The following is a 27,853-nucleotide window of genomic DNA, read 5'->3' as shown; positions in this document are numbered from 1 at the left end:
AACCCACCTCACCCCTGCCCACTTTGACAACCTAGGATGGCTTAGAGTAGACGACAGAGTACAGCAACTTGCAATGGGCCTGGTCTACAAGATACACTACATGACCAAGGTACCCATGTACATGTCAAAATACTTCCCAAAGGTCAGTGAATACCACGATCACAACACCAGAGGGAGCTCCACAAATCATGTTAAACCCAGATTCGGCTCAAACAAGGGACTAAACACGTTTCGCAATTATGCCACATCAATGTGGAACGCACTACCCAAAGCTGTAAAGGAATGTGAATCACTACCCACTTTCAAAAACACTCAAAAAACACCTACGGGAGACTGCAATTCGAAACTGGCCCCTGTAAATGTCCTAACACAACCCCCTCCAATGTACAGTAAAAATGACCAAGTATGGTCTTGTCAATATTCCAATGTACAGTGTTGCTTGTACAGTTGTACAGTGTCCCCCACCCACCCCTCCTACCCAACCCCCCCCCCCCCCCCCCCCCCACCTACCCAACCTCATCCAATGTACAGTTTTTACGTCAAATGTATATACTTCTTTTCTGGACTCTTTTCGTATCACAAACAGTACTGTATTTGTAAATCTGGTATGTCATAAATGTATGTACTGTCTATCTGTATGTCATATATGTTACGATGAATTGAAAATGGGGGACCCTGATGTAAACAAGACGAAAGTCTTTCTCTGGTCTGCATCCCCTTAACAATTGTATGTATTGAGCTGTACTGTACTGTACCCATTCTGCAATCTGTTAATAAAGTTTTCAATCAATCAATCAATGTCATAAATGTCATGATATATATCTGTATGGCCCCCGTAAATGTACAAACCCCCACCTCCCACCCGGCACCCACCCCCTCCTAATGTACAGTTTCCTCCCCCTCGTATGTATATATTTTCGGTTAGGATTTTCTGTTAGGATAACTACTGTATATTTGCATATCTTGTATGTCACAAATGTAACAGTACTGTATACCTGTATGTCATGTATATATCTGTATGTTGCGTATGTCATTAATGTCATGAATTGAAAATGGGGGACCCTGATGTAAACAAGACGAAAGTCTTTCTCTGGTCTGCATCCCCTTAACAATTGTGTGTATTGAGCCGTACTGTATTGTACCCATTCTGCAATCTGTTAATAAAGTTTTCAATCAATCAATCAATCAATCAATTGAACACCCACATTGTGTTCGAAGTACAGCATGATGTCATAATAATGTCACAATGCCCTAAGCTCATGGCTATGGTTAATGATAAACATATATTGTGTTGTTTGATTACAATGTTGTTTTGGATTGCAGTATACTGAAGTGACACAAACTGAAGGACGATGATCTACTGTAACAGGATAACAATATGTTGTACTAAACAGAGTTTTCTCTAAAACGTTCAAAGTCTAATAGGATTATCATGGTACAAATTTAATATCCAATAGATAATAAAATCCTACTGGAATGAAATCCTATGATTCCATAATTCAGTACTGAATTTAGAAGATGGGAAGCAAGTCAACACAGTGAAAAAACACAACAGTATTAACAGATATAGCTTATCACCAGTAGATGTCGTCAAAACAAACAAAAAAGGGGCCCTTTTTCTGGCTTTTGTACAGTACACAAAACTCAGTCTTTACACTTTCGCTGTCTGTACTGCTCCAGTGGGCTACTGTTGCATTTGTCAATTGCTAAATGTAAATGTTAAAACCATATAACATGCGCCCAGAAAAGCTGCCATTTATTTTACTTGAACTTGAGGACTGCATACTTTTTTTGCAAAGCTTATCTTTATACTTATAGCACATGCATAAGCCTGTCTCTTTTGAAAGATAACATTCTGAACTTTTAGTGCTAATGAAATAGAGTAACATAGGGCTGAACTTGAGTTGTACTTGTACTTAGTTTTTTTTTTCTGTAGTAGTTGCAATATCCAAAAAAAGTTGTATAAGCTGGAAAACACTGGGTCCATAGCCTGAAGTCTTATGTAGTACAGGTCCAAATTTAATAAAATTCCGTTCAGAAATGGGCGATTGGTTGCTGTCTGTAAATGTCTTATCTGTTATCATTTATATGTTATGTGTGGACCCCAGGAAAAGTAGCTATATGAGATCCTAATAAATTCATAAATCATAAATTAAGAGCGATTTTGGTAAACTGTGTACAAAAGAAAAGTTCTCCAGTATTCCAATGTTCTCATTGATGGCAATGCATTCTGTGTGTTTTTCACTTCCTGTTTTCGCTTGTCAATTATCACCTAGATCCCTGATTTGCACAACCCCACATGGAAAGTTACGCTCATTGGCTACAACCCTGTCCAATAATCTTTGCAATCAGCGAATGATTGACAGTTATAGAGCCTCGGGAGTCCGGAGTGGTAATCTGACACTTGCATGTACAAAGTCGCACACCTGACATATCGGCATGTAACTCGAACCGCTGAACGGATTTGGTCGGTGAGGTGGCATTCGAACGGCAACAAATAGGGCTTTAATTCTATATATTATATGTTTTATATAAAATGCAGACCCGAGCCGCTAGACGTTCGCAAAGTGCCGTGTCGCGCCAGTGGGCACATCGTCCCAAAGAGGGCCCGGATACAGGCTGTTGCATGTTAGCTGGTTTTAAATGTTTAAAATGTAAATTATTCAAATAAATCTGGTTAACTGTAATCCATTGCATAAACGATAGTATTCAGATATTCTTCTTTTTTATAACATCTTGCTTGTTGGTTTAATGTAATGGACCTACACTCCATTGCTTAGAAACCTATACATAGTAAGTGGGTTGTCTAGGTAAGCAGCTTCCTAGCTTTCATTATCAAAATAATGGGAGCTGACAGCTAGCTAGCTGCATTTATGTGGATAACAAGGCATGTTCTTGACTCCAGACAATGAAAGGGAATACTGTCAGTTTGTGGTGCAGTCAGTCAGGTGTCAGGATGTGAAGAGACATCACTTGACGGACGGGGGTCTCCATGTGATAAGCAGAGGAAGAGAATTGTAGCGTGGGCTCCTGGGAAATAAGATAGCGGGAAAAATTAGACTGAGGATTTGCTAGTGGGAAATATCACGAGGCAATGGTCATTATGTTATCAAGAGATGGAAGGACGTTGCATGTCTGGTGCACAATCCTCATGTCCTCATGTAGGTTGACACTGATTTGGTGTTGGGGTTGTGATTTGTTGGGTCCAGGTGTTGGTTTAAAGTGGCGAAACACTTCACTTCAGAGTCTGCATCTGAATAAGTGATTGTGTTTATCTAAAAGAAAACGCTGCCTGCAAATAAGACCATTGATTTTGGTTTTAGGCTCTTACAGCTGCATCAATCTCCAAACACATGTGCTGTCAACATCAGGCTCTGGCTGCCCCTTGACCTTTTGAAAGCATGCAGATGGTGAAAGACTGACTGTGTGTCACTATGTGGGACCTGCAGAGAACATGCTGGTTAATATTTAATGGTTGTTCCGGCTACTGAAAATTAATCAGTATTGTTTCCAGACAATTCTCAGAAAGCAAAGTGGATTAGTGGGAACTGTTGCCCATTTGGAGGCTGTTTACAGGAGTTTGAGATGACATGGTGATGCTATAGTTAGCATTCTGTAATATATGTATATATTGTGTATATATATTTCTTCAATATATTGAAAATGTGTCATTCAATGTAAGTCCAAAAAACATCTGATAGTGACACAAAATAAAAATAAAATAAAAACTAACTTAATTATTTTTATTTAACTTTTTATTCAAAGGTAAAACATGGTCTACCTTCATCACATCATATTCCAGTAGAATCTTCCAGTAGATTTTACATCTTGAAGTCACAAGGTTTTGCACAATAGAAAAAGGGGTGTTAACATCAGGCAGACTGCATTTCACTAATGTCTGAATAGTAATAATTCATAAAAAAAAAATTGGGGGCAATCAGTGCTTTGCATTACACTACAGTGTACTGTAAACTATTCAAGGTACAGAGTTTGGCAGCCTTTGCCCTTGTGTCATCATTGACGTAGCCACTACGACACAATGTGCAAATCACTCCCAGATCACTGATATGAGAGAGGTTTTCACATCAGGAGAGAATATGGGTGTTTTAAAGGGGCAGTTCACCCAAAATGAAAAAGAAAACACATGTCCCCCCTCATCAGTGCTATCTGTCCATCCAGATAGTTTCGGTGTGATTCGCTTAGTTTTGGACAGTGGAGATGTCTGCCGATGCTCCAATACAATGGCACTCGGTTTGTGGCTCAAAATACCAAAGAAATACATTTGAAAAACTCACATAATAATGAATTGGGTTGTACTTTGGTACAAAATAGTTCCTGCATGAAATTAATGGCATTCAAACCAAGTGCCATTCAGCTCCATTGTATTGGAGTGATGGCAGATCACTATGACAGATATCTACAAAACTAGGTGAATCACACCGCAATGATCTGGAAGGATAGGTAGTACTCCGGGTGAGGAGAAAAGGTTGTGCTGTAAGCGATTCAGCTCCTCTCGTTGTCTCATTGTACAGACCAGGGTTGATTTACCAGCTATTCCGGAATGCTTTAAGATTGTCCCAGAAAGTGTAAGAACGTGTAAATCCCACCCATCTTGCACTCCCACATCAATTAATAATTGAGACAGTTCTGCTCTTAAATCACAAGTTCTTCTCGCCTCTCTTTCCCGGGAAGATCCGGCAGAGAGTTCCAGGCACCAGCGTGGTCGGTATTAAAAGTGCCACCGCGCTCTTGCTGAAGGACAACCCATAGAACGACATCTCGTTAGCGGAAGAAAATATCAAGCTGTCCAGCAGCTGCAGGAGCAACAAGGAGATAATTACACATCCTGTCCGGAAGGCAGCGTCTCCGCTACTCTTGGTCTCGGTGTAGAGGGGCGAGTGCAGGCCCAGGCCCAGGCCAAACAGGGTGCCCATGTTTCGCAGGAGGCTGGCGAAGGGAGTGCTGTCCAGGTGGACCCACTCTGCCCGCTCGCACCACTTCTGGGCTTTCTCCAGGGTCCACAGCAGGTCCACGCCCACGGCCTTGAGCAGCAGGTAGAAGCCCACGGCGAAGGAGGTCAGGAAGAGCGTGGTGTAGAAGTACTTCTTCATGCTGGCGCTGTAGATCCACCTCACACCCGAGAGGATCTCAGCCGCTATAACACCTGTCAGGGACACACAAGATGATTTATATAGTGCTTTTATCCAAAGTGCTTTACAACTCATGCCTCACGTTCAACCCATTCACTCACACTGACAGTGGAGGCAACCCTGCAAGGTGCCAACCTGCTCGTTGGGAGCGGTTAGGAGTTAAGTGTCTTGCTCAAGGATACTTCTACACGCCGCTGGGTGGAGCCGGAATTGAACCGGGAACTTACAGTACTCATCATAATCATCATCATCATCTTCATCTTCATCTTCATCTTCATCTTCATCTTCATCTTCATCATCATCATCATCATCAAATAAACTCACTTATCAATCCATTGGTCCCTGGCAGACTGACCTGTGATGACTCCAGCAATGACCTGATGAGGGAAGTGAGCCGCCATGTAGACTCTGGACATGCACACCAGCAGCAACCCCACACCCACCAGCATCCACAGCCCTATCTGCAGGAACCTGGGAGGAATGTATAACCTGTATAATCCTGACCAATGGCCTGCAAGTTCAGGTTGCAAAAATGTAATGTGGATCCACACAGAATAACAGTGACAAAGGTTATGGCATATTTGGTTGTATTGTTATACCCACCTGTATAGGAGTGGTGGGCACTGTTTTTCCATTGCCAGAGAGAGTAGAGCCGTTACCATCACATACCACACCCCAGCAGCACCCATAGCATGACCTGAAGGGCTTCCTGCAAGAAACAATCAATGCTCTTGGGTCATAGAGCTTCATACAGCAGCCTTGTTTTTCTTGCACATCGAAAGCCATGGATCTCCTAAATGTAATCTCTTCAGGAAGGAAGTTGGAGTAGAGTGGAAATGGCTTTGTCAAGTAAGAGGCCTTGCACAGAACGTTTGCATACTTGCATACTCTCTCAGAATGTTTGTGTAGTTCTCTTTCTTCCAACATGTCTGCCTGTAACCATTGGTAACCACTTTCTCTGCGTCTCGCTTACAAGATCTAGTAATATTAAAATGTTACATTTTTGTTGATATATTTCTCATATATTCACATAGCAACCGTTGTTTCTTCCAACATGGAGGAAAATGGGCATTCTAAACATTCTGTGAAAGGCCTCTATTAATGCCCATGCATTTTTATTAATAGGAAACTCACAGTATAATCAGATGTGTCTTCATATGTTCTACTGAGGAAATGGTTACAAACCATATGGTGTATAAAACAAGTTTCATATGTCTTGTATATCTACATGTGTAACTGGCCCATGAAACTCATTATAACTCTTGATACGATTTGCAGTTTGCAACCATTCCCTCAGTAGAACATAATGGAAAAGGATATGTATCATGGTTTTTGAAGGCTAAAATGCTTGCCTCCATTGGATTTGAGGAGGATCTTCAAAGTGATCGGTGAAATTATGACCCGTACTAATCAACATCATGCCAGACAAATATTATTATATAAAAAATATTTATACAATGGCATGCAAATTTCTTGATTCTGATTGGCTGAAACAGTGAAGTTGCCGGTCGTTATTTCGTATAACACACTCCATGTGACTCCAGAACCCGCCCACAACCGAATAACTTTTTTTCCGAATGACTCCACCGTTTTTTTTTTTGAATGAAACCAAGATGGCGGACAATAATCTTTATGAATGGATGTATTGATTTCGTCATAACGACTCATTCAAAAAATATACAGTCACCTGGAATATGTTAGTTGTTTACACAATGTTGGATTATGTAATTGGTTTGTCATGACCCATTGTAAAACAAAATAAAAATCATGGGGGGGGGGTCTGAGGGGAGTGGCCACTGGCTGAATGCTCTCTGTGTCGGTGTCGGAGAGGAGAGAAGCACAGACAACATGAGAGAGGAGAGATAAGACGCACCTAAATCCATTGTGGGGTGAAAATTTGCCGCAAAACATTAATATCTTTGGAACCGTGTGTGTTAAATTCTATCTGAATCGGGAGATGATCTTCTCTCATCAGAATTGAAATTGTATTTCTCCGTCGCGCAAAAGCTGGCTGGCAGTCTCATTGAATAATATAAGTCTGTAAACTTATACAGCAGGAGAAGCCGGAGCAGGAAAAAAGACATGCTGACATTGACGAAAACGAACTTATCATTGTACATTTTGATCTATGTACATGTATGATGTTACCCCGAATATGTAAAGCCGCGGGCACCGACATGATTTACACCAGGGGCGTTTTTAGGGTTAGAAAACATTGGGGGCTTCAGCCCAGGGGGGTGGAGGGGGGGTCACCCCCCCCCCCTTTTTTTTTTTTTTTCTTTTTAAGCACAGAAATACGCAATTTTTGAGTAATTAAGAGATGAATACTGAATAACTAGAATCATTAGAGGTTCTCAAAGTGAGGTCCAGGTCCATGAGAGGGATCTGGGCAGTCCCCATAGAAAATTCAAAGTTAACACGACCAAATCATCAGTTTCTTATTTATTTACTTATTTAGCCAGATAAAACATTGATCTGGTCCAAGAAGCCCCAACAGGAGTACAAATATACATATATACACACATACATACATATACATATACTGTACATACATACACATATACACCAATAACAAAATAAAAACACAGTTAAGAATCATACACATAAGCAAATAAACAAACAAACATATGCACAGCCTATGTACAAAATAAATAAACAGTTTATCTCTAGTCTTTACAGTTTTCTTCAATTGCATAAACACTCAAATCAAAAGTATTACACAATTATCAAAACCTTACACTCAAGGAGCAAAATATAGGCCCATATTTGCACCCCTACAATGTCAGCCTCACTTTTTGCAAAACAATACACACAGTGATTTGCAAAACACTAAACACACTTGCATTACATTAGACACAGAATGTCAAATTACCACACATATGAGCCAATTGGTTAAACACAGCCATCAGATGCACAAACACACCATTGCTTAATTGTAGATACTCAATCAGGTTTAAGCACTATAAAAATGCAGCAGGTGAGTTCACCTGTCTTCAACCAAAATGGAAGGAGAGTGAAGTACTGTACACAGAGAACGTGAAAATATACAATACATTCACCAAACACTACACAAGACAACCAATGATGCAGACTGATGAAAATATACATTTTCTCCCATTTTCCCAAATCAGTCAACATGTCAACATGGAGAATCACAACAAAAAATTATCTTGCCAGATCCAGCTAGGCAAAGAGATAATGTCTAGTATTTTCTGTTTAAACTTTTTCAAAAAAACTGTAATTTTAACCTGTAAACTGTAATTTTAACCTGTACTGGATACAGTATTTTATGTTTGTCTGATATTTGCTGAGCTTACAGTGTTATGCACATAGTATCATGAAAACTGGGACATGTATTGTTGTGATTCTCCATGTTGAAATGTTGACTGATTTGGTTATATGGAGAGAACATTTATATTTCATCAGTCTGCATCATTGATTTGGGTATATGGAGAGAAAATGTTATTTTTTTCATCAGTCTGCATCATTGATTTGGGTATATGTAGATAAATAAATTATATTTTCATCAGTCTACAGCATTGGTCTTGTGTAGTGTTTGGTGAATTTATTGTATATTTGCACATTCTCTGCGTACTTCACTTACAGTACTCTAATCACTGAGAAGTAGAATTGCTAAATGTGTTTTAGGTTAAGCACAGCAGTGTGTGTAACTGGTTCAAACAGAATTAAGTCATTATGTAACGTGTGTTTCATATGGTAACAAAATTAGTGTATGGTTTTGACAAGTGTTTAATTTAGCAAAGGATCTGAGGTGTTCTGATAATTGTGTGTGTGGTTGTGCTAATTGTGTGTTTTGAAACACCGGGCCCCGTTTTCAAAATCATGCTTAGGCAATCGAAAAAAAAAACTATTGTGTGTTTCATTATATACATATGTTTCAGTCTTCTCATAAAAAAAATATTAGATTTTTGGGTCTTTTCCTGCCTTTGGTCCGCTTTGCATTCACATCTCAAATGAACCGCAGCAGGGTTCACTTGCAAGAGTGAATGAGCTTTCACACCACCCCAAACCAACCGGACTATCCGAGGTTCGATTAAAGCTTATTATAGGACACTGGACATGGGTATGGATGGCTCCAGGTGCTGCTGCGTTAAAGTGCACATCTTCAATATCTGTACTATTTAAAAGCACAGTGCAGGACACACTCAAAGGTTATCGCACCTCAGAGATGGTAGTGGACATGTATGACAGGACAAAGGCCATATGTAATGGCCTTTGGATTGAGGAACATACTACCAGCCAAAGGAGGAAGCAGAAAAGGATGGACGAGTATGTAGTTGAGTCATCTTGTGGCACAAGCTCAGACCTCAGCTCAGGAGATCAGCTGAGACAGAGACTGTTCTATCCAGTCGTCGACAGAATGCTGCAAGAGCTTGAGAGCAGGTTCTCATGAGTTGGATAACAACTTATGAGAGGCATACAGGCATGTTATCCAGCCTCAGACCAGTTTCTCTCAGTGGAATTGCTGCAACCCCTCGTCACACATTACAATATCCAACTATTGCCAGAGGAGATCACAGTTGCAAAGTGTTTCCTGGTCAGGACAGGCAGAGATGCAATCCCTACTATCCAAAGTGTCTTTTCCCTCCTGGATGATAATAATAATAATAATAATGCATTTGATTTATAAGGCGCCTTTCAGGACACTAAAAAAAAAGTCCACAAATCGGTGAATGAAAGAATTATAGGATCAAATGAAAACTACTTACTAAAAATGTTTAAAAGTACTAAAAACCAACAAAAAATACCAAACACTAACAAACATTCAGCACAGACAATGGGGATGCTGACATAAAAAAAAGTAAAAAAAAAAAAATGTAAACAATTTTTTTTTATTTTTTTTTATTTTTTAGATCCGGGGCTAGGAGAAAAACATCCGGGGCTAAAGCCCCGGAAGCCCAGGGCTAACGACGCCACTGATTTACACCAATCATTGTTTAAGAAGCACAGTGAAGTTACCGGTTGTTATTTCGTATAACACACTCCACGTGACCCCAGAACCTCAATGTAAATACACCATAATCACCCTACAAAAACAGTGCTGTATTTGTAAATCTGGTATGTCATAAATGTATAGATGTAGCAGTACTGTCTATCTGTATGTCATGTATGTCATATATGTTCTGATGAATTGAAAATGGGGGACCCTGATGTAAACAAGACGAAAGTCTTTCTCTGGTCTGCATCCCCTTAACAATTGTGTGTATTGAGCTGTACTGTATTGTACCCATTCTGCAATCTGTTAATACAATTTTCAATCAATCAATCAAGCATGACTTCCATTGGATCTACGTTTTTTGTTTTGGGATCTACTTTTTCTGTTTTTGAATAAATCTCCATTATGCTTCAATTACTGTGTGTTTATTGTATAGCAATAAGGTTGGGTGAATTGGGTCATTGCATTACATCACTTGAAGTTGTGTGTTATACAAATTAGATCACGCCTATGGGGGTCTAACGACCACCCATAGCCATGATCTAATTTGTATAACACACTCCGTCACGTGGTGTAATGCTTAAATATATAATAATAATAATCCTTTAACGCTTGATGGAACAATTTTCAAACACTTAAAAATCTTAATGATCTTTGTTTGAAAGCAATTCAGTACTGAGGACCTCCTTATGTGCAATTCTTACTTAAAATGTTCTAGTCTCTCACTCCAATTTAATTTGAGTCAAATTGTATTTGTATTCATTCATTCATTCATTCATTCTATCTTTATTTCAACTCCTTGTTGGCAAGACCTCCTTTTCAATTTTAAACTGACCAAATTATACCACAATATTGAGTTTGTTGTATGATTTTCCATGTGTCAGGAGCACAGAAGCTAAAAGCACATTTCCCAAGTTCAGTACAGACTCAGTACAGTACAGAGTGTGAGCCAATCATTGGATTCAGATGTCCACTCCAATAGCAAAGTGAGATCATTTGGGCAATCTCCAATTATGGCTTTATATTGAAACAATAAAGTACAAATGCAAAAATGCAAGAGTAAGGTAGGGATGTCGTGCAAATCTTTGTAATAAATAGATACAAATATGGTGTAGTGTTGAAAGTGTTTAAAGTGTCTAAAGTGAATGTTAAAGATTAGTGTTTAAAGTGACTGTGTGCATGTGGATGTGTGTGCAATGAATGTAGATGGCTGTGTTAGATTCAAGATTCAAGATTCAAGAGTTTTATTCTTCACATACATACCAGGGCAATGGGGCATACAGTGAAATGCGGTTGGCCATGCCCGCCTCGATTGTGCAATAAAAACAATAGTAATAGTAATAATAATAAAAAGATAACTAGAATAGACATGGTAAATAGACACGTTAATAAATTGCTTAAGGCACTGGATCCTATGTACATACCTATACAATGTGTAGTTTTTCTTCTATGCCCATGTCCCTATGCTATGCTATACTTGCTGTTACTAACTATACTGTACAACGATCACAACAAGTTATTTTCTTAAAGTGTCCTTTTCCTTCCTTTAAAGTGACCTTTTCATTGTGTGTTTAAAGTGACCTGTGGTGCGTTTGTGTGTGTGCGAGTGCAGAATGTTGTGTTGTGTGTGTGTGTATGTGTGTTCATGTGTGCTTGTGTGTGTGTGTTCATGTGTGCTTGTGTGTGGAGAGATCAGTGTTCATTGTTCTGATGGCCTGAGGGAAGAAGCTGAGCCTTAGCCTCTCTGTTCTTGTTGCGTGTATACGGAGGCGCTTGCCTGACCGCAGCAGCTTGAACAGGCTGTTATTGGGGTGGTGAGGGTCCTTCATTATTCTACAGGCTCTGGATTTGCACCTCCTATTGTATAAGTCCTGCAGGGGTGGTAGTGCAATACCCGTAGTCCATTCTGCTGAGTGCACCACTCTTTGTAGGGCCTTCCTATCCTGGGCTGTGCTGTTTCCAAACCAGGAAGTGATGTTCCCAGTCAGAATGCTCTCTACAGCCCCAGGATATAAGGAGTGGAGTATCCTACCTGATACTCTGAACTTCCTTAATTGTCTCAGGTGGTAGAGACGCTGTTTCGCCTTTTTTTTACCACAGTGGCTATGTGAGTTGACCATGTCAGGTCCTCTGTGATGTGGACTCCCAGGTACTTAAAACTGCTCACCCTGTCTACGATAGCCCCATTTATCCAAAGTGGCTTCTGTGTCCCCTGCTGTACTCTCCTAAAATCCACGATCAGCTCCTTGGTTTTACCAATGTTCAGGAGAAGGCTGTTATCCCGGCACCAACATGCCAGTACATCAACCTCCTCCCGGTAGGCCTGCTCGTCATTGTTAGGGATCAGCCCCACCACCACTGTGTCGTCCGCAAACTTCACTATGGAGTTAATGAAAAGTTAGTGTTGCATAGAGACTACCAAATACTGATTACAAGTATTACAAGTAGTACAAGTATTAAATACAACGTTTCGGTCTGGCACATTCTCCAGGCATAAGCATAGTAAAGGTCCCAGACTGAAACGTTGCACTTAAGACAGTGTGCAGGTGTTCCTGCTAATTAGAGCCCAACATAGCAATATATGTCCCAGTGGGCTTCATGAGCGCACAGTGGAATAACAGTCTGACCTTAACCCTCAATGAAGATAACGGGGAAACAACACAAGACCTTAATAGGAAAAGAAGGGAGGAAACCTCAGAAGGTCAATAGAATGTTTGTGTAGTTCTCTTTCTTCCAATATGGCTGCCTGGTAACCACTTTTGAAAGAAAATGGCTAATTTCTGTGCAGTGATAGATGGTAGTTAATATATTTTCAGTATTTGGTAGTTCATATATTTTAGACCCAATAGGTGTTAAAGATGGGCAACCATTTGTATAACAAAAGTATAACATTTCACTTACAGTAAGTAACAGTACTTGTACTCAAGTTATTATAATAAAACACAAGATACTTGTGCCCTAATGATAAGGATAAGCGCTCAATGAAGAAACCCACTCCCATTGCCAAAAGAAAGTCTAACAACATACTTATGGAACTACACACTACAAACGTATTACATGGCCCATAGCAGCCCCCAAATAGCATTGCCAACTTCAACAGACCTGTGTCCCTTTGATGTGAGCTCCAGGTATTGACAATGCTGATGCTACATTATCCTACCACATGGCCCCTAATGACCACCACAACTCAACGTGTAGATAGATAGGCAGTGAGAGCCAACATATCACCAGGGTTATCAAGTGGGCACCTCCCTTCACTGGTGTTTCATCACATTAGGCCCATGACACATCGGGAAGGCTCAACGCAGAACCACCCCTGCCCTCCATGCTAGCTCTCATTCTCTATGATACCCCCACGTCGAACTTCCTGGTGTTATCCTATGTCAAAAATAGAAACATTCCTGGTAACACTTTATAATAACACTCAGTTATAAGACCTTTATAAGGTATTTGTAGATAATGAACTAAAACCTCTTAACAAGCGGGCAGAAAAGTGGCAATTTTTTTTACTTGAACTTGAGGACTGCATACCTTTTTTGCAAACCAAAACAACATACTTTATACTTATACCACATGCATGAGCCTGGTCACTTTTGAAAGATGACATTCTGAAGTGTCTGATTCCAGAGAAAAAATTCACTTTTAGTGCTAACGTAATAGAGTAACATAGGTCTGAAAGATCCATTCAGAAATTAGTGATTAGGAGTGATTTTGGTAAATTGTGTACAAAGAAAAATTCAGTTTTCTCATAGACTTCAATTCATTCGGCTGTTTTGCTCTTCCTGTTTTCGTGTTTCTTTGTGTTTTTAGTTTTTTTATTTAGATTCCCATGTGGGGTATCATTGGAAAGCCACACTCATTGGTTACAACAATCCACAATCATTTTCGAGATCGGATCTAGATTGACGGAACTACTGCAGCCTGAGTCGGGAGTGGTATTGTGCGCAATACCGTGTACTTTGCACAAGCCTCAAATACCGGCATGTAACTCGAGAACCGCTGAACGGATTTTGTCGGATTTTGTCGCTATCGACAGGCAACAAATATATATCAATTCGATATATATATTGTATTACAAAATATGCTCACCCGAGCCACTAGGGGTCGCCAAAGTGCCGGTTGCAAAAAATCTGAAAAACGTCCCATATGAGGGACGTTGCAGCTTATTAACAAACCATTTATATACATTCGTAAATTATTATTAAATCATTTATAACTATATTTGTATAACATTTACAAATTAGTTCTACATTATTTATAACTCATTATCAACATTGTTTGTACTTGATTTGTTCATCATTAAATAATGTTGTTTAATGTGTAATAACACATTAGATGCTTTGAAAAATGGATATGAAAAAACAACTATACTGTACCTCCATTTATTTGTTCATGTTCAACAAATGATTTGTTAAGACATTTATAAAACATCTATAAATCATTTACAGATGCTATTGTGTGCCCTAATCTAAAGTGAAGCCTATTCATCTTTAACAAATGTCTAATACAGTTAATTATTTGTTAACTTTTTCACCATCTGTTACAAATGTTGTAGACAGCTTTCGGATACACCTTTCTTTGTGACATCAAACAGTGACAGAATTAGGACTATAGATAAATGCCATTTTATTAACATAAAATACATGTAAAATACACATAACATATAGTGTAACTTGGGGGGCACTAGGACCCAGGAGTACCCTGGCCAGGTATTGCCAGAGCATGTAGAGGAGGTCTCACGCGAGTGAGACTTGACTTCACGTTTGTTGCCGTCTGTTTGAATGGAAGCATATACATTAGCAGAGCCAAGTTATTCGTGCTGCCCCACGCTTTTAATGTATGAGCAGGCTAAACACTTTTTTTGTTGGTGTTATTATAAAGTGTTACCCAATTCCTGATAGCAATATCACACATGAAACAGCAACAACATATCTGGTTACCTGGGTTATGTAACAGTGTGGTCATGTAACCTGACAGAGGTTACCTGGGTTATGTAACAGTGTGGTCATGTAACCTGGCAGAGGTTACCTGGGTTATGTAACAGTGTGGTCATGTAACCTGGCAGAGGTTACCTGGGTTATGTAACAGTGTGGTCATGTAACCTGGCAGAGGTTACCTGGGTTATGTAACAGTGTGGTCATGTAACCTGGCAGAGGTTACCTGGGTTATGTAACAGTGTGGTCATGTAACCTGGCAGATGTTACCTGGGTTATGTAACAGTGTGGTCATGTAACCCGGCAGAGGTTACCTGGGTTATGTAACAGTGTGGTCATGTAACCTGACAGAGGTTACCTGGGTTATGTAACAGTGTGGTCATGTAACCTGACAGAGGTTACCTGGGTTATGCAACAGTGTGGTCATGTAACCTGACAGAGGTTACCTGGGTTATGTAACAGTGTGGTCATGTAACCTGACAGAGGTTACCTGGGTTATGTAACAGTGTGGTCATGTAACCTGACAGAGGTTACCTGGGTTATGTAACAGTGTGGTCATGTAACCTGGCAGATGTTACCTGGGTTATGTAACAGTGTGGGACGCCTCATGGGCTTTGTTCTCTTCCTAATCTTTTGTGAACAATTATTGTCCTCAAGTCAGTACTCAAAACATACATACCACACATGCATGTATACACACACATATCAGCACATGTCGGAGTACAGTAGAGGTGATCACCAAATCATTGACAAGTAATGTATAACAAACATGAGAACCATACCTCTAAACTGGATTCCTCTCTGCAGATACGATTACTGTACATGTGTTTACCTTGTTAATTGAAACCGATACAATGGGCCAAAGGTAGGTGAGTTTATGATGCGTTTATCGTTCAATCATACACATGCCAAATGTTGTGAATAATCTGTGAATGAAATAGCAGACCAATAGACTTTGGCAAAGATCAGACTATGTTATTAGCTACAGTAGTAGCACACTATCAGAAAATACAATTAAAATAATTTGGATTACACCATTTGCTTAAAGGGGAAATTCACCCAAAATAAATAATAAAAAGTGCTATCTGTCCATCCAGATAGTTTCGTGTGATTTGTTTTACCTAGTTTTAGAGATATCTGCCATAGATGGAGCTGCTGAATGGCACTCCGCTTGTGGTGCTGATTGATTGATTGATTGAAAACTTTATTAACAGATTGCAGAATGGGTACAATACAGTACAGCTCAATACACACAATTGTTAAGGGGATGCAGACCAGAGAAAGACTTTCGTCTTGTTTACATCAGGGTCCCCCATTTTCAATTCATCAGGACATATATGACATACTTGACATACAGATAGTCAGTACTGCTACATCTATACATTTATGACATACCAGATTTGCAAATACAGTACTGTTTGTGATACAGAAGGAGTCAAGAAAAGGGAGTATATACATTTGACGTAGAAACTGTACATTGGAGGAGGTTGGGTGGGGGGGGGTGGGGTACATTGGGATATTGACAACCATACTGGGTAATTTACATTGGAGGTGGTTGGGGGGGGGGGAGAAACTGTATAAACAAGCAAAACTGTACAATTGAGGGGGGGGGGGAGAGACACTGTACAAACAAGCAAAATTGTACATTGGACTATTGACAAAACCATACTAGGTAAATGACTGTACATTGGAGGGGGTTGGGTTAGGATATTTACAGGGGCCAGTTTTGAATTGCAGTCTCCCGTAGGTGTCCCTTGAGAGAGGTTTTGAAAGTGGGTAGTGATCCACATTCCTTTACAGCTTTGGGTAGGGCATTCCACATTGATGTGGCATAATTGCGAAACGTGTTTAGTCCCTTATTTGAGCCGAATCTGGGTTTAACATGATTTGTGGAGCTCCCTCTGGTGTTGTGATCGTGGTATTCACTGACCTTTGGGAAGTATTTTGACATGTACATGGGTACCTTGGTCGTGTAGTGTATCTTGTAGACCAGGCCCATTGCAAGTTGCTGTACTCTGTCGTCTACTCTAAGCCATCCTAGGTTGTCAAAGTGGGCAGGGGTGAGGTGGGTTCTAGGAGTAAGGTCAAGCAGTAGTCTGACCAGTTTGTTTTGAGATGTTTGTAATTTTGTTTTTAGCGCCTTTGAGGTGCTTTGGTACCATGAGGTGCAAGCATAGTCGTAGTACCCCTGAATGAGTGCTCCTGCCAGAGTCTTCAGGGTATTCTTGTTTACCAGAGAGGAGATCCGGTACAAGAATCGAGTTCGTTGGTTGACTTTTTTTATTACATTGGATGCCATTTTGTCACAGGAGAGATTAGCCTCTAGGATGGAACCCAGGTAGGTAATTTCATCTTTCCTTGTGACAATATTGTCACCCACTGTAACTGAGAAGCCGTCGGTCTTGCTGAGTTTGTTATTTGAACCGAAGAGAATGGACTCTGTTTTGCCCATGTGTAATGATAGTTTGTTATCAGCGAGCCATATGCAGATTCTGCCTAGTTCCGAGCTGAGGGTTTTTTCAACCTGTAACTTGTTCTTGTCAGAGACCAGCAGGGCTGAGTCGTCCGCAAACAGGAACAAGTTGCAGTCACAAGCTGACGACATGTCATTTGCATCAAAGATGCTTGTCTGAGTGAGAAGTTCATGTACGTAGACCAATCTCGGTCACTCTCTTTGTCTGGGAACGCCCACGACATCCAGGCTTTTTTTTTTTACTGTCAGCGTTTGGGAATTTCATGTCGACAGGTAGGTGAAGTGAAATTATACTTATTTTAGAATATATATATCAAATTTCAATATTTAGTCATCTAAAGACTATTAGATATGAACGTATGTACCAGTAAAAAGTGGGAATCTCTAGAATGTGTTTTGGGCGACGCTGTTTACAAGAGCGGGTAACCTCTCAACTTAACGTTATACACAACACTTTCTGTTGTCAGTAGATGGCAGCATTGGTTTAAAAGGTGAAAATGTTATGACTACAAAATGACTACAAATCCCAAGACCTTTAGCACCTAGTTCACAGGTCAGCACCGGATTAGGAAAACGTGATCTGAGGAGCGTTAAACTATTAATGCGACCTGAATATAGTGACGAGAATGGTCACCTAATTATCTTAAAGGGGAACTATTTTACTATTTCTTTCACTATTTGGGCACTTTTACACAATTCCTGTGAGTCTATGGAACACCTCTGTAATATATATATTTTTTTTATTCATTGTTTTGTATTTCTAATCAAGTCCTCAAAAACAGCATTTTTCTACCTCAAGATCTCGAGCCGTTTTGAGCTAATGTGGACTGGGGTGCAGGGGCTGTGTGCAGCTGTTCTTGTATCTCAACATTAACATGCAGCGGTGTCTCTCTGACATCACATATCGCGCACATTTTCAAATGACTCAGTTCAGTGAGGGTGAATATTGTGAGAGGAGAATTGGAAGAATGCGCCAATATGAGAATTTTGAGACATAGATCATATTAATATAAGTTCACATAGCTAGGAAACAATGCTAAACACTCAAAAAGGCCATTTATAAGATAGTTCCCCTTTAACAAAAGTGCATCATTAGCATTATGTTTGTTGTCTAAAGGGGGAACATAATGGTACAATTTAAGATTTTAATGTTATCCGCATATAAAGGACAAATAAAACATTGTTAATGTGTAAGAAACTTCAATGAAAACAGCGCAGGGTAAATTATATTCACTATTGTTATGAAAATGTGATAGAATCCTATAAAAATTTGGACGAATTTGGTCACCGTGACGGTTAGTTCATGAGGGAACTATAGTATTTTCTGCTGAAGTTCACCCCTATAATATTGTATGGCAGGTATAAATAGTTCCTACGTGCAATTTCTCACAATAAGTGGATTCTCTTAAGTCATCCATTGTAATTGTAAGAGGAAGTGTGTTGATTGGGAGTATGTGTAAGATATAAATAAAAAATTGAAGAAATTATGCATATTATATATGGTATTTATTTAGTATATATATATATATATATATATATATATATATATATATATATATATATATATATATATATATATATTATATATTTATATGTATATTTATATAAATGTATTTATTTATAAATGTATTGGATTGTATTAGAGATACAGCGTGTATACATATAATTAACAATATAATACAATTATATAATTTGTGATGAATAGTTAAAAAGGAACATTTAACGTGAACATTTAAAAAAAAGTGTATACTTCTTCCTACTCCTTTTTCGAACAGGGTAAACTATGATTTGTTTATCTGTTTCTCTTTTTGTTGTCTTTTATTTTTATTATCTTTAGTATATGTCAAATTAACAGATATATTTTAGTTTGTATACTTGTTTGAAAAAAATATATATCTTTCATTCATTCAATGGAGTAACGGCAGACACCTCTACTTTAAGCAGAGGGTCTGGGGGTCCTCCCCCAGGAAACCTTGGTGTACTTTTATGCACCAATTTGTGCCTTTTATGCATCAATTTATGGTGGAAATGTCTTCATTTATGTAAAGGAAAAGACAACATTAAGGTACCCGCTGGCACAAATATAATGGAATATAATGCAATATATAATATAAGGCTCTCAGGCATTCTGCATTTCAATGATCTATTCTCCTGTGTTGTTTCTGCACATTCAAAACATATCGCATGTGGTTTGGGTTGTTTTCTTCAGAATCATGTATCAATATTTCTGTCTGTTGAACTATATTGTACACATGGCCAGTGTGTCCCCTATTGTGCAAGACAGTTACTGGAGATAAAGCAATATTTGTGTCTGTTAGGAGGGGGTTCTCTTATTAGCTATATTTTCTGAGGGGGACAATTTTACCGCTTCTCAATATTGCAACCCCCCTAAAGCTATATGCCTATGATTCAAACCCGCATGTCTGCACTGTACGGTACCTGGTCCAGTCTCACATGTGATTGAAAACTGCTGCAGAACAGGCTTTGGGCCTGGTCCATAGAACTGGGTCTCATGAACCCACCAATATGGTCTCTCCCCAGAAAGAACCCTGCCATGGAGAGAGAGACTTAATTTAGCATTCTGTTTTTGTCTTTTAATCTTTGATTGAAACTTGATTGTTAAAATGGCTTGGTGGTTAGTTGATACACATGAGAATATTAGCAACACACGATTATGTTTTCTGGCTGTAGGACAATTTATTTAGTTATTCCGTCCTTCATTGCTGATGATCCCTTATTGATTTTACAGATGTAATCCACTTAGATCATGGGGGAGGTGTACTGTATATAGGTAAGGAAGAGGAGAAGGATAGATTTGTTCTTAGCCTTGAGACATGATTCATAATGTTCTGTATATATTAGTTATAATATGACCAGCAACATATCAGTTAAGTTCTTACCACTTCAGGACTAGGTTGAGCCAGTCTCCGATGATCGCCACCCAGATTAGCCTGACCCCTACATCCTTTCGCAGGTGGAACCAGACCGGGAAGAAGCAGAAGAAGGTGGTGTGGAGGTCGGCCACTGTGGACGCCAGGCTGAACCAGTTCTCATACCGGCCATACTGGGTCTGCAGGTGAATCGTCAGCTCAACCCCCCAACTGTGGAGAAGATCCATGGTCACACGTATGTGAAATCAAGACTTTTGTCCAGGGAGGACGCGCCAAATCTGGGGTAGGAGTCTTGGCTGTGCTGGATGTTTGGTTGGTGATTTTCAGCAGGGAAAAGTAAAGCAGTTGGACAGGAGGCTCTCGGTCAGGCCTCTGTAGGATGGATCTCTGTGTTCCCCGTTGGACTTTACTCAAGGCTACAAAATGTGTTTGCCTTCAGAACACCACAGACATGTTCCCTAACCATTACACCATGAAGGTCCCTCCTGGTAAAATCCATAATTGGATGCCAGACTTCAATGAATCTTTTATCCTGGCAATGAAAATCAGCAAGTATATACTATACTCAATACTACCAAATTTCTCACCAATTTGCTAAATCTGCTACCAAATTGTATCTTGGTTTACTCTCAGTTGTAAAATTGATTGGAACAGGGGTAGCTACTTCAATTCCCTCCAGCAGCTATGTGACCTGGCGTAAGAGACGATAACAGTTTATCGCAGCAGAGGCCAGTTTCCTCAAAACAAGATAAACTATGCGGTCATCTAGCTGCCCTGCTAGACCTGCCGGTGTCTACTGTACTCACAGCCAGTCCCTTGTCCGCAACCTATGACCTTTCATTCCTGTGTGTGTTTACCACCTCCACTCAGCACATCCATGACCATAAACCTGGCACGGTGGTGTAGTGGTTAACACTGTCGCCTCACAGCAAGAAGGTCCAGGGTTCGATTCCCGCTTGGGGACCAGGTTTCCATGATCCCAGGTACCCAGGTGGGGTATCTCCCAGGCCTTTCTGTGTGGAGTTTGCATGTTCTCCCCGTGCTCGCAAGGGTTTCCCCCCCGATAAGATAAACCCAATGGAAAAACATGCACAACAACAGATCGCTAACGCTGTGGCGTCCTTGACGAAGACGGGCAGGAGCACTTGGATTGGTCCCCTGGCGCGGCCCTCGCCGATGCCTGTCTGCTCCCAGCTGCCCTTGGGGGGAAGGACGACGGGATGGGTTAATCGCAGAGATGAATCGCATCTGCGATCCTACAAAGAACAATGCATGCGTGTGTGTTCCGGTGTGTGTGTGTGTAACCGTGTGTGCTAACCGCTAAACATTGAGGATAGTTGCATGCCAATTAAAGACCTCTGAACAGGTCCTGCATTATTATTACAATGATTGATCCCTTTATGTAACGAACAGATGGACAACTCCAAGACTACTCTATCGTCTTTATTATATTGTATTGTGTAATTCATAGATTTTTCTTTTCTTTTTATTCCTCCTCTGTATGTGTGATTGTATCAGAAATTGTATCAGCAAAACATTGGAGGCTAAAATGTTTGGCGGCAAATTGTACTCCTGTGATTGCTCTTAACATGGAACTCAATTGATTTGTTTTTCTCTGTAGTGAAAAAAGACAGTTTTTTTTGTCTTACTTGTTTGTGTGCATTGTGTGGTTTTTGTGTGGTTTCAGTCTGTAACCGTGCAAACCTTCTGTCAATCCCCTGACTCACCGTGTTTTATTACACATGTGCAAGGTCCAAAGATCAAGCCTGAGCATGCGTTTGGGTGGTGGGTATACCACAGGTATAAAAGCAACCAGCTCACTCTGAAATACTGACAGAGCTTGTCTTCACCCACTCTCTCTCTCTCTCTCTCTCTCTCTCTCTCTCTCTCTCTCTCTCTCTCTCTCTCTCTCTCTCTCTCTCTCTCTCTCTCTCTCTCTCTCTCTCTCTCTCTCTCTCTCTCTCTCTCTCTCTCTCTCTCTCTCTCTCTCTATCTATCTTGAATACACTGAGAATTCCCACTAGGGACAGGTGCTAAAGATGATAAACACTCTCATGGATGCGGCGCAGGGCTTTGGGGTGAGCACAACACATTACCTGCAGACCAACTACAAGGAGGCCCAGGGCCTGTTCCTCTGGGTGTCCTGGGCGGCGGACCTCAGGAACACCTTCTTCATCTTCTTCCCCTCTGGTTCCATCTGCGGGCGTCGGTGGGCATCAAGCTCATCTGGGTGGCTGTGATTGGAGACTGGCTCAACTTGGTGTTCAAGTGGTGAGTCGAGGGTGAAGGTTATAGGAGGGGTGCCGTGCTGGCATGTGACCCCCCCCCCCATCCAATATAGAGATACGAAAATGTATGTGATTCAACCACTTAAATAATAATAATAATAATAATAATAATAATAATAATAATAATAATAATAATAATAATAATAATAATAATAATAATAATAATAATAATAATAATAATAATAATAATAATAATAATAATAATAATAATAATAATAATAATAATAATAATAATAATAATAATAATAATAATAATAATAATAATAATAATAATAATAATAATAATAATAATAATAATAATAATAATAATAATAATAATAATAATAATAATAATAATAATAATAATAATAATAATAATAATAATAATAATAATAATAATAATAACTTAACAATAATAATAATAATGTCCTTCATGTTGTCCTAATGTTAACCCTTTAATGTGTACATTTTATTTATATTATTATTATTATTATATATTATATACAATTTTGAATAACGGTCTACTGTAGTGTCCTCTATGCGTGTCATTTCTATTTTTATTATTATTATTATTTTAAACATTTTTATCTCTTGGAAATCTAGACCTCTACAGCTTTCAATTACCAGTAGCCACCGTTAGACATTATTATTAGAATGTTCGGTTCGGTAAATACAAATGTTTCATTTCAAAGGGGGACAATTGTTGTTGTAGCCTAGCCAATGACAGAAAGCCCACATGCTTCTATGTCATCTAAAATATCAAAATAAGATATTATAATAGTAATTTTAACTGGATTAGGACATTTTCAAGGGACCGGTTTTAATATCAGGGGGACCTAACTTGGGGTCCTTGGGCCCTTGGGAATGCCTGCTCTAATCCTTATCACAGTGTTTGATGATAAGTTAGAAACACCTAGCTTGTTATGCTGCAGTCAAAGTAGGGAAACTTGAATGTGTGACGCTACACATTTAGAGAAATTTGAATGAAGGGATCACTTTGGATCCAATTTGTTAGTGTCACATTGGAAAACACGTTGAATATAAATCTCCTATAGTTTTTCATTGTGATTATAAACCTCTGAATGCTTCATCTATTTCATCGCTAAATGCTTTTGTTGGTCTCTTCCAGGATTCTGTTTGGAGAGCGACCTTACTGGTGGGTTCACGAGGCATCCTACTACAGTAACAGCGTCGCTCCTCATATTGAACAGTACCCCATGACCTGTGAGACGGGTCCAGGTGAGATGTGTTACCTTACAAAAACCTCTCCGCTCTTAAGAATTCACTGCCTCAGATGAAGAACCGTATAAGTCTGTTTTAAGTTTTCAGAGGAACAATGTTTTCAAACTTTATTATCTAAAGATGGTATGTTAGAGTGTTGTGTTCACCCGTAGTTAAACATAGTCAAGGTTGAGTAGTCTCTTGTGATATGTCACATTCACACTCCAAGTGATTTATATTAACTTCACAACTGCAAATACATGGGTTGTCCAAATAATTTTATATGGTTCTTCAGTGCAATGGTTCAATTGTCAGGGCAGAGGAGAACACATTTTACAATGACTGTGCCACAATACAAGTCTTCGCTTTCAATTTATTCTGAGGACAAAGTAATCTAAAGTAATGGTAAGTAATCTGAACAGTAGAAATATGTTTACTTATTATTACAATTTCACACACAGCTGCTCAATGGAACTAAGTTTAACTGAGCACCTCTTCTTTTTGATTATACATATCTAAACATATTCAACTGCTATTTTGTAGTTGAATATGGAAGTATATAAGTACTGGTCCTACTTGCATGAATCGGCCACTGATCTCTATATCTCTGTGCTTCACAGGCAGTCCCTCAGGACACGCCATGGGGGCTGCAGGTGTCTATTATACACTGGTGACATCCATCCTGGCTATCATTACCGCTAAGAAGAAACACACCAACAAGAAATCCAACAATAAGGGCTGGTGAGTTTGTACAACCTATAAGAGCATGGTTTTCAAGTCAGGGATCGGCGGCGGCCCCAGGCTTGTTGATTAAGCGCACAGCGTACACATGTTACAACCGTTACACGGGGAACCGCCAGAAGGTAATTTTACCTGTTTACCACTTTCCTCTATTCACTGCTTATCAGTGTAGACTCCCTATCTGCACAGAACTGTGGTTGATTATTGACTCTTTTAAAACTTGCCTAAATTGGTGGAGGAGGTGCATGTAAAGGGTTACATATGAGTTGTTTTGACGTATAGGCAGGAGGACAACATTGGAGCTTGTATTGATAAGGTGCTGATAAGAATGGACGCTGTGTGTTTGCTTGCTCTGGGCCACTACTATCAAAGGCCAGACAGATTCAGGCAGACTCTCCCTCTCTCTCCTTACCGGATATGTTTTTACGTTTTATTAACGATATAATGACCCCACAATAAAAACGTTTTTCTGTGTTATCCCTATAATGTGACAGACAGTATATATATATATATATTAGTGCTGTCAATAGATACAATTTTTTTTACTAATTAATCTCACAATTTTCTGTAATTAATAGCATTTTTCTATTTAAGACGGAAGCTTGTAACAGATATTTACTTGAGTAAAATCATGGAATTAATGTAAAATCAACACAAAGAAAGTATATTTAGATTCAAAGACTATTTTAATAGCTTTCATTGAATACAGTTTCTCTCCTGTGAAATACAAATGTTCAACAAAACCATCAACATTGACTCAGCTAGACCTCTTTCTTATATCCATGGTGAATATACTGCTGAAAGTTCAGAACGTTGAAGATTTTTCACTCCATAGATTAATCTAGATTAATTTATTTTAATGCTTTAAATTATTTAAATTAATCTCCAACGTTAAAGCATTAATTTTGACAGCCCTAATATATATATATATATATAAACCTATAATTATACAGTATATGTATCATTTATTTTGTTATCTTTCTCTTGACAGGTACCTGAAGGCTATCCTGTGGACTGTGTTCTGGGGCGTCCAGGTCTGTGTCTGTCTCTCCAGAGTCTTCATCGCTGCCCACTTCCCCCACCAGGTCGTCGCCGGTGTCATAACAGGTCAGCTGTCTCACTGAGTAATCTGAAGTCAAACTAGGTTAACCCCATACTGCCACTCAGTCTGCTTTGTAATGGTTTCACTCCGTCTGTGTGGTGAGGTCAAAGAATTTCACAAGTCTTGGTTTTTATTTAATTAAATTTTTCTATTTCATTCTATTCTCCCCCCCCCCCCTTCCTATTCTATTACCTTCAGCCTAATATATTCAGATTCCTTTATTGTCACTTATTTCAGTACTTTACAGCAAGAAGAGTGAACATCTATTTATTGTGGTCCCTCAACCATAGCAGCTTCCAATAATAAAAATACAATACATTTAGCATAGAATAAAATAAGATGACTAAAATAAAGATTACTATATACAGTTCTAAAAAAGTGTGCATTGCAGATCAGGATGTAGATATTATACTATATCAAATTTAAATTACAAAATGGCTATGTACAGTTCCAATGATATTATTCCAATATTATTATTTAATATGACATAATGCTGACTTAAGGTTTCTGATATGCTTGGATTCATCCCAGGCATGATTGTGGCTGAGGCCTTCGACAGGACCCAGTGGATCTACAGCGCCAGCATGAAGAAGTACTTCTACACCACGCTCTTCCTGACCTCCTTCGCCGTGGGCTTCTACCTGCTGCTCAAGGCCGTGGGCGTGGACCTGCTATGGACCCTGGAGAAAGCCCAGAAGTGGTGCGAGCGGGCAGAGTGGGTCCACCTGGACAGCACCCCCTTCGCCAGCCTCCTGCGAAACATGGGCACCCTGTTTGGCCTGGGCCTGGGCCTGCACTCGCCCCTCTACACCGAGACCAAGAGTAGCGGAGGCACCCTGGTCAAGGCGGGCTGCGTCGTTAGCTCCCTGCTCCTGCTGCACCTGTTCGACTCCTTCAAGCCCCCTACGCACACCGCTGCCCTCTTCTACCTGCTGTCCTTCTGCAAGAGCGCCACCGTGCCCCTGGCCACCGTCAGCATCATCCCATACTGTGTCCACAGAGCTTTGAGCAGCTTACAGAACAAGAAGAGCCTGTAGGTCGAGGCTCTCGGACAAAAACACAGTGACTAAACGAACGCAAAACTTTTTGCGCCGGTGCTTCGTTGCTTTTGTTCAAACCGCCGGAAATCGTCTCACACTCTGTGCTCTCTTGGCAAACTTTGAACACTGTGTGACACTAAATGAAAGCACTACATTCAGCCGCACTTATTGACATCCTGTGGTTTGATTTTATTAAGTTAAAGGACCATGCCAACATTATAGGAAATTCACTTACTGTCTTCTCCAGAGTGAGACACGAAGATAAAGCTTGGCTTTGCTTAGCACAACGAATGGAAGCGGACAGTACCGGTTAGCCTAGGCGTTTGGCCCAACTAACGCCGCCCCTGGAGTTTAAGCTAGGCTACCGGTACTAGCCGCTTCCATTCATTGTTGCTTAAGTTATAGCTTTTTACTGAACGCACAGAGAGGAAACTGGTATCTATCTTCTTGTCTCACTCTGGAGAAGACTGTACAGTAAGTGAATTTCGCATAATGTTGTTGTGTTAATTTATATAATAAATAATTGATATGAGTTCTTTAGGATCCTGCAGCAGGATTGCATTGACACAGGAGTTTAGCAAGTGAATGTTTCCTTGCAGTTGCTATGTTGAACCTCATTGTAAAGCGGAAAAAACAACTTCACTCAGGACTTTGGTGTGTTTGTTATTTCAACTGTATCATTGTTTGTTTTGTAAATGTACAGTATGTTTCCTTAAAAATATTAGTTTTTGAAATTGTGTCACATTTTTTAATAAAAGTGTTTTAACACTTTGAGTGCCAGCAATGCATTTTTGTCGTTAGTTCATGCCGCCAGTTGAGTGCCGGCAACGCTATATAGCGCTTGTTTGTCGTATTTTTTTTATTGGCGATTTGAATTCATATTTCATCAATCGAGCCTCACGCTAGTGTTGCAGAGTCTCTCTGAGCTCAATTGGGAAGATACCGCCCCCTATCGTCTCTCCCTGTGGTACTACACCCCATTAGTTTAGACTGATGATGGAGGGGGGGCAGTTTCCTCATTTTACTTTTCCGCCAAGCCAACTGAAGAATCCATTGTGATCGCCGACCATCAGAACA

At 39.7% G+C, this 27,853-nt stretch overlaps 2 protein-coding genes across 2 annotated transcripts; one reads left to right on the top strand and one right to left on the bottom strand.

Annotated features, from left to right (window-relative positions):
* Positions 1-4,658: 4,658 nt before the first annotated feature.
* Positions 4,659-20,632, bottom strand: g6pc1a.1 (glucose-6-phosphatase catalytic subunit 1a, tandem duplicate 1; the record flags this gene model as incomplete). The annotated part of the gene is made up of 5 exons (XM_084323043.1): positions 4,659-5,164; positions 5,506-5,621; positions 5,754-5,859; positions 19,954-20,063; positions 20,415-20,632. The coding sequence occupies 5 exons, from the start codon at positions 20,630-20,632 to the stop codon at positions 4,659-4,661; spliced, it is 1,056 nt and encodes a 351-aa protein (XP_084179169.1).
* A 1,812-nt stretch (positions 20,633-22,444) lies between these two features.
* LOC311235052 (glucose-6-phosphatase catalytic subunit 1-like) lies at positions 22,445-26,773 on the top strand (the record flags this gene model as incomplete). Its single annotated transcript, XM_084322376.1, is given in 6 exon segments — positions 22,445-22,589; positions 22,592-22,676; positions 23,802-23,911; positions 24,514-24,634; positions 25,626-25,741; positions 26,268-26,773. Coding segments are annotated over 6 exon segments (1,083 nt in total).
* Between the last annotated feature and the right edge of the window lie 1,080 nt (positions 26,774-27,853).

This window comes from Notolepis coatsorum (assembly GCF_963971535.1).
Source record: "Notolepis coatsorum genome assembly, chromosome: 10".
NCBI classification, from domain to species: domain Eukaryota; kingdom Metazoa; phylum Chordata; class Actinopteri; order Aulopiformes; family Paralepididae; genus Notolepis; species Notolepis coatsorum.
Note: the sequence above shows the minus strand (reverse complement) of the source record. Positions and strands in the feature narration are given on the sequence as shown.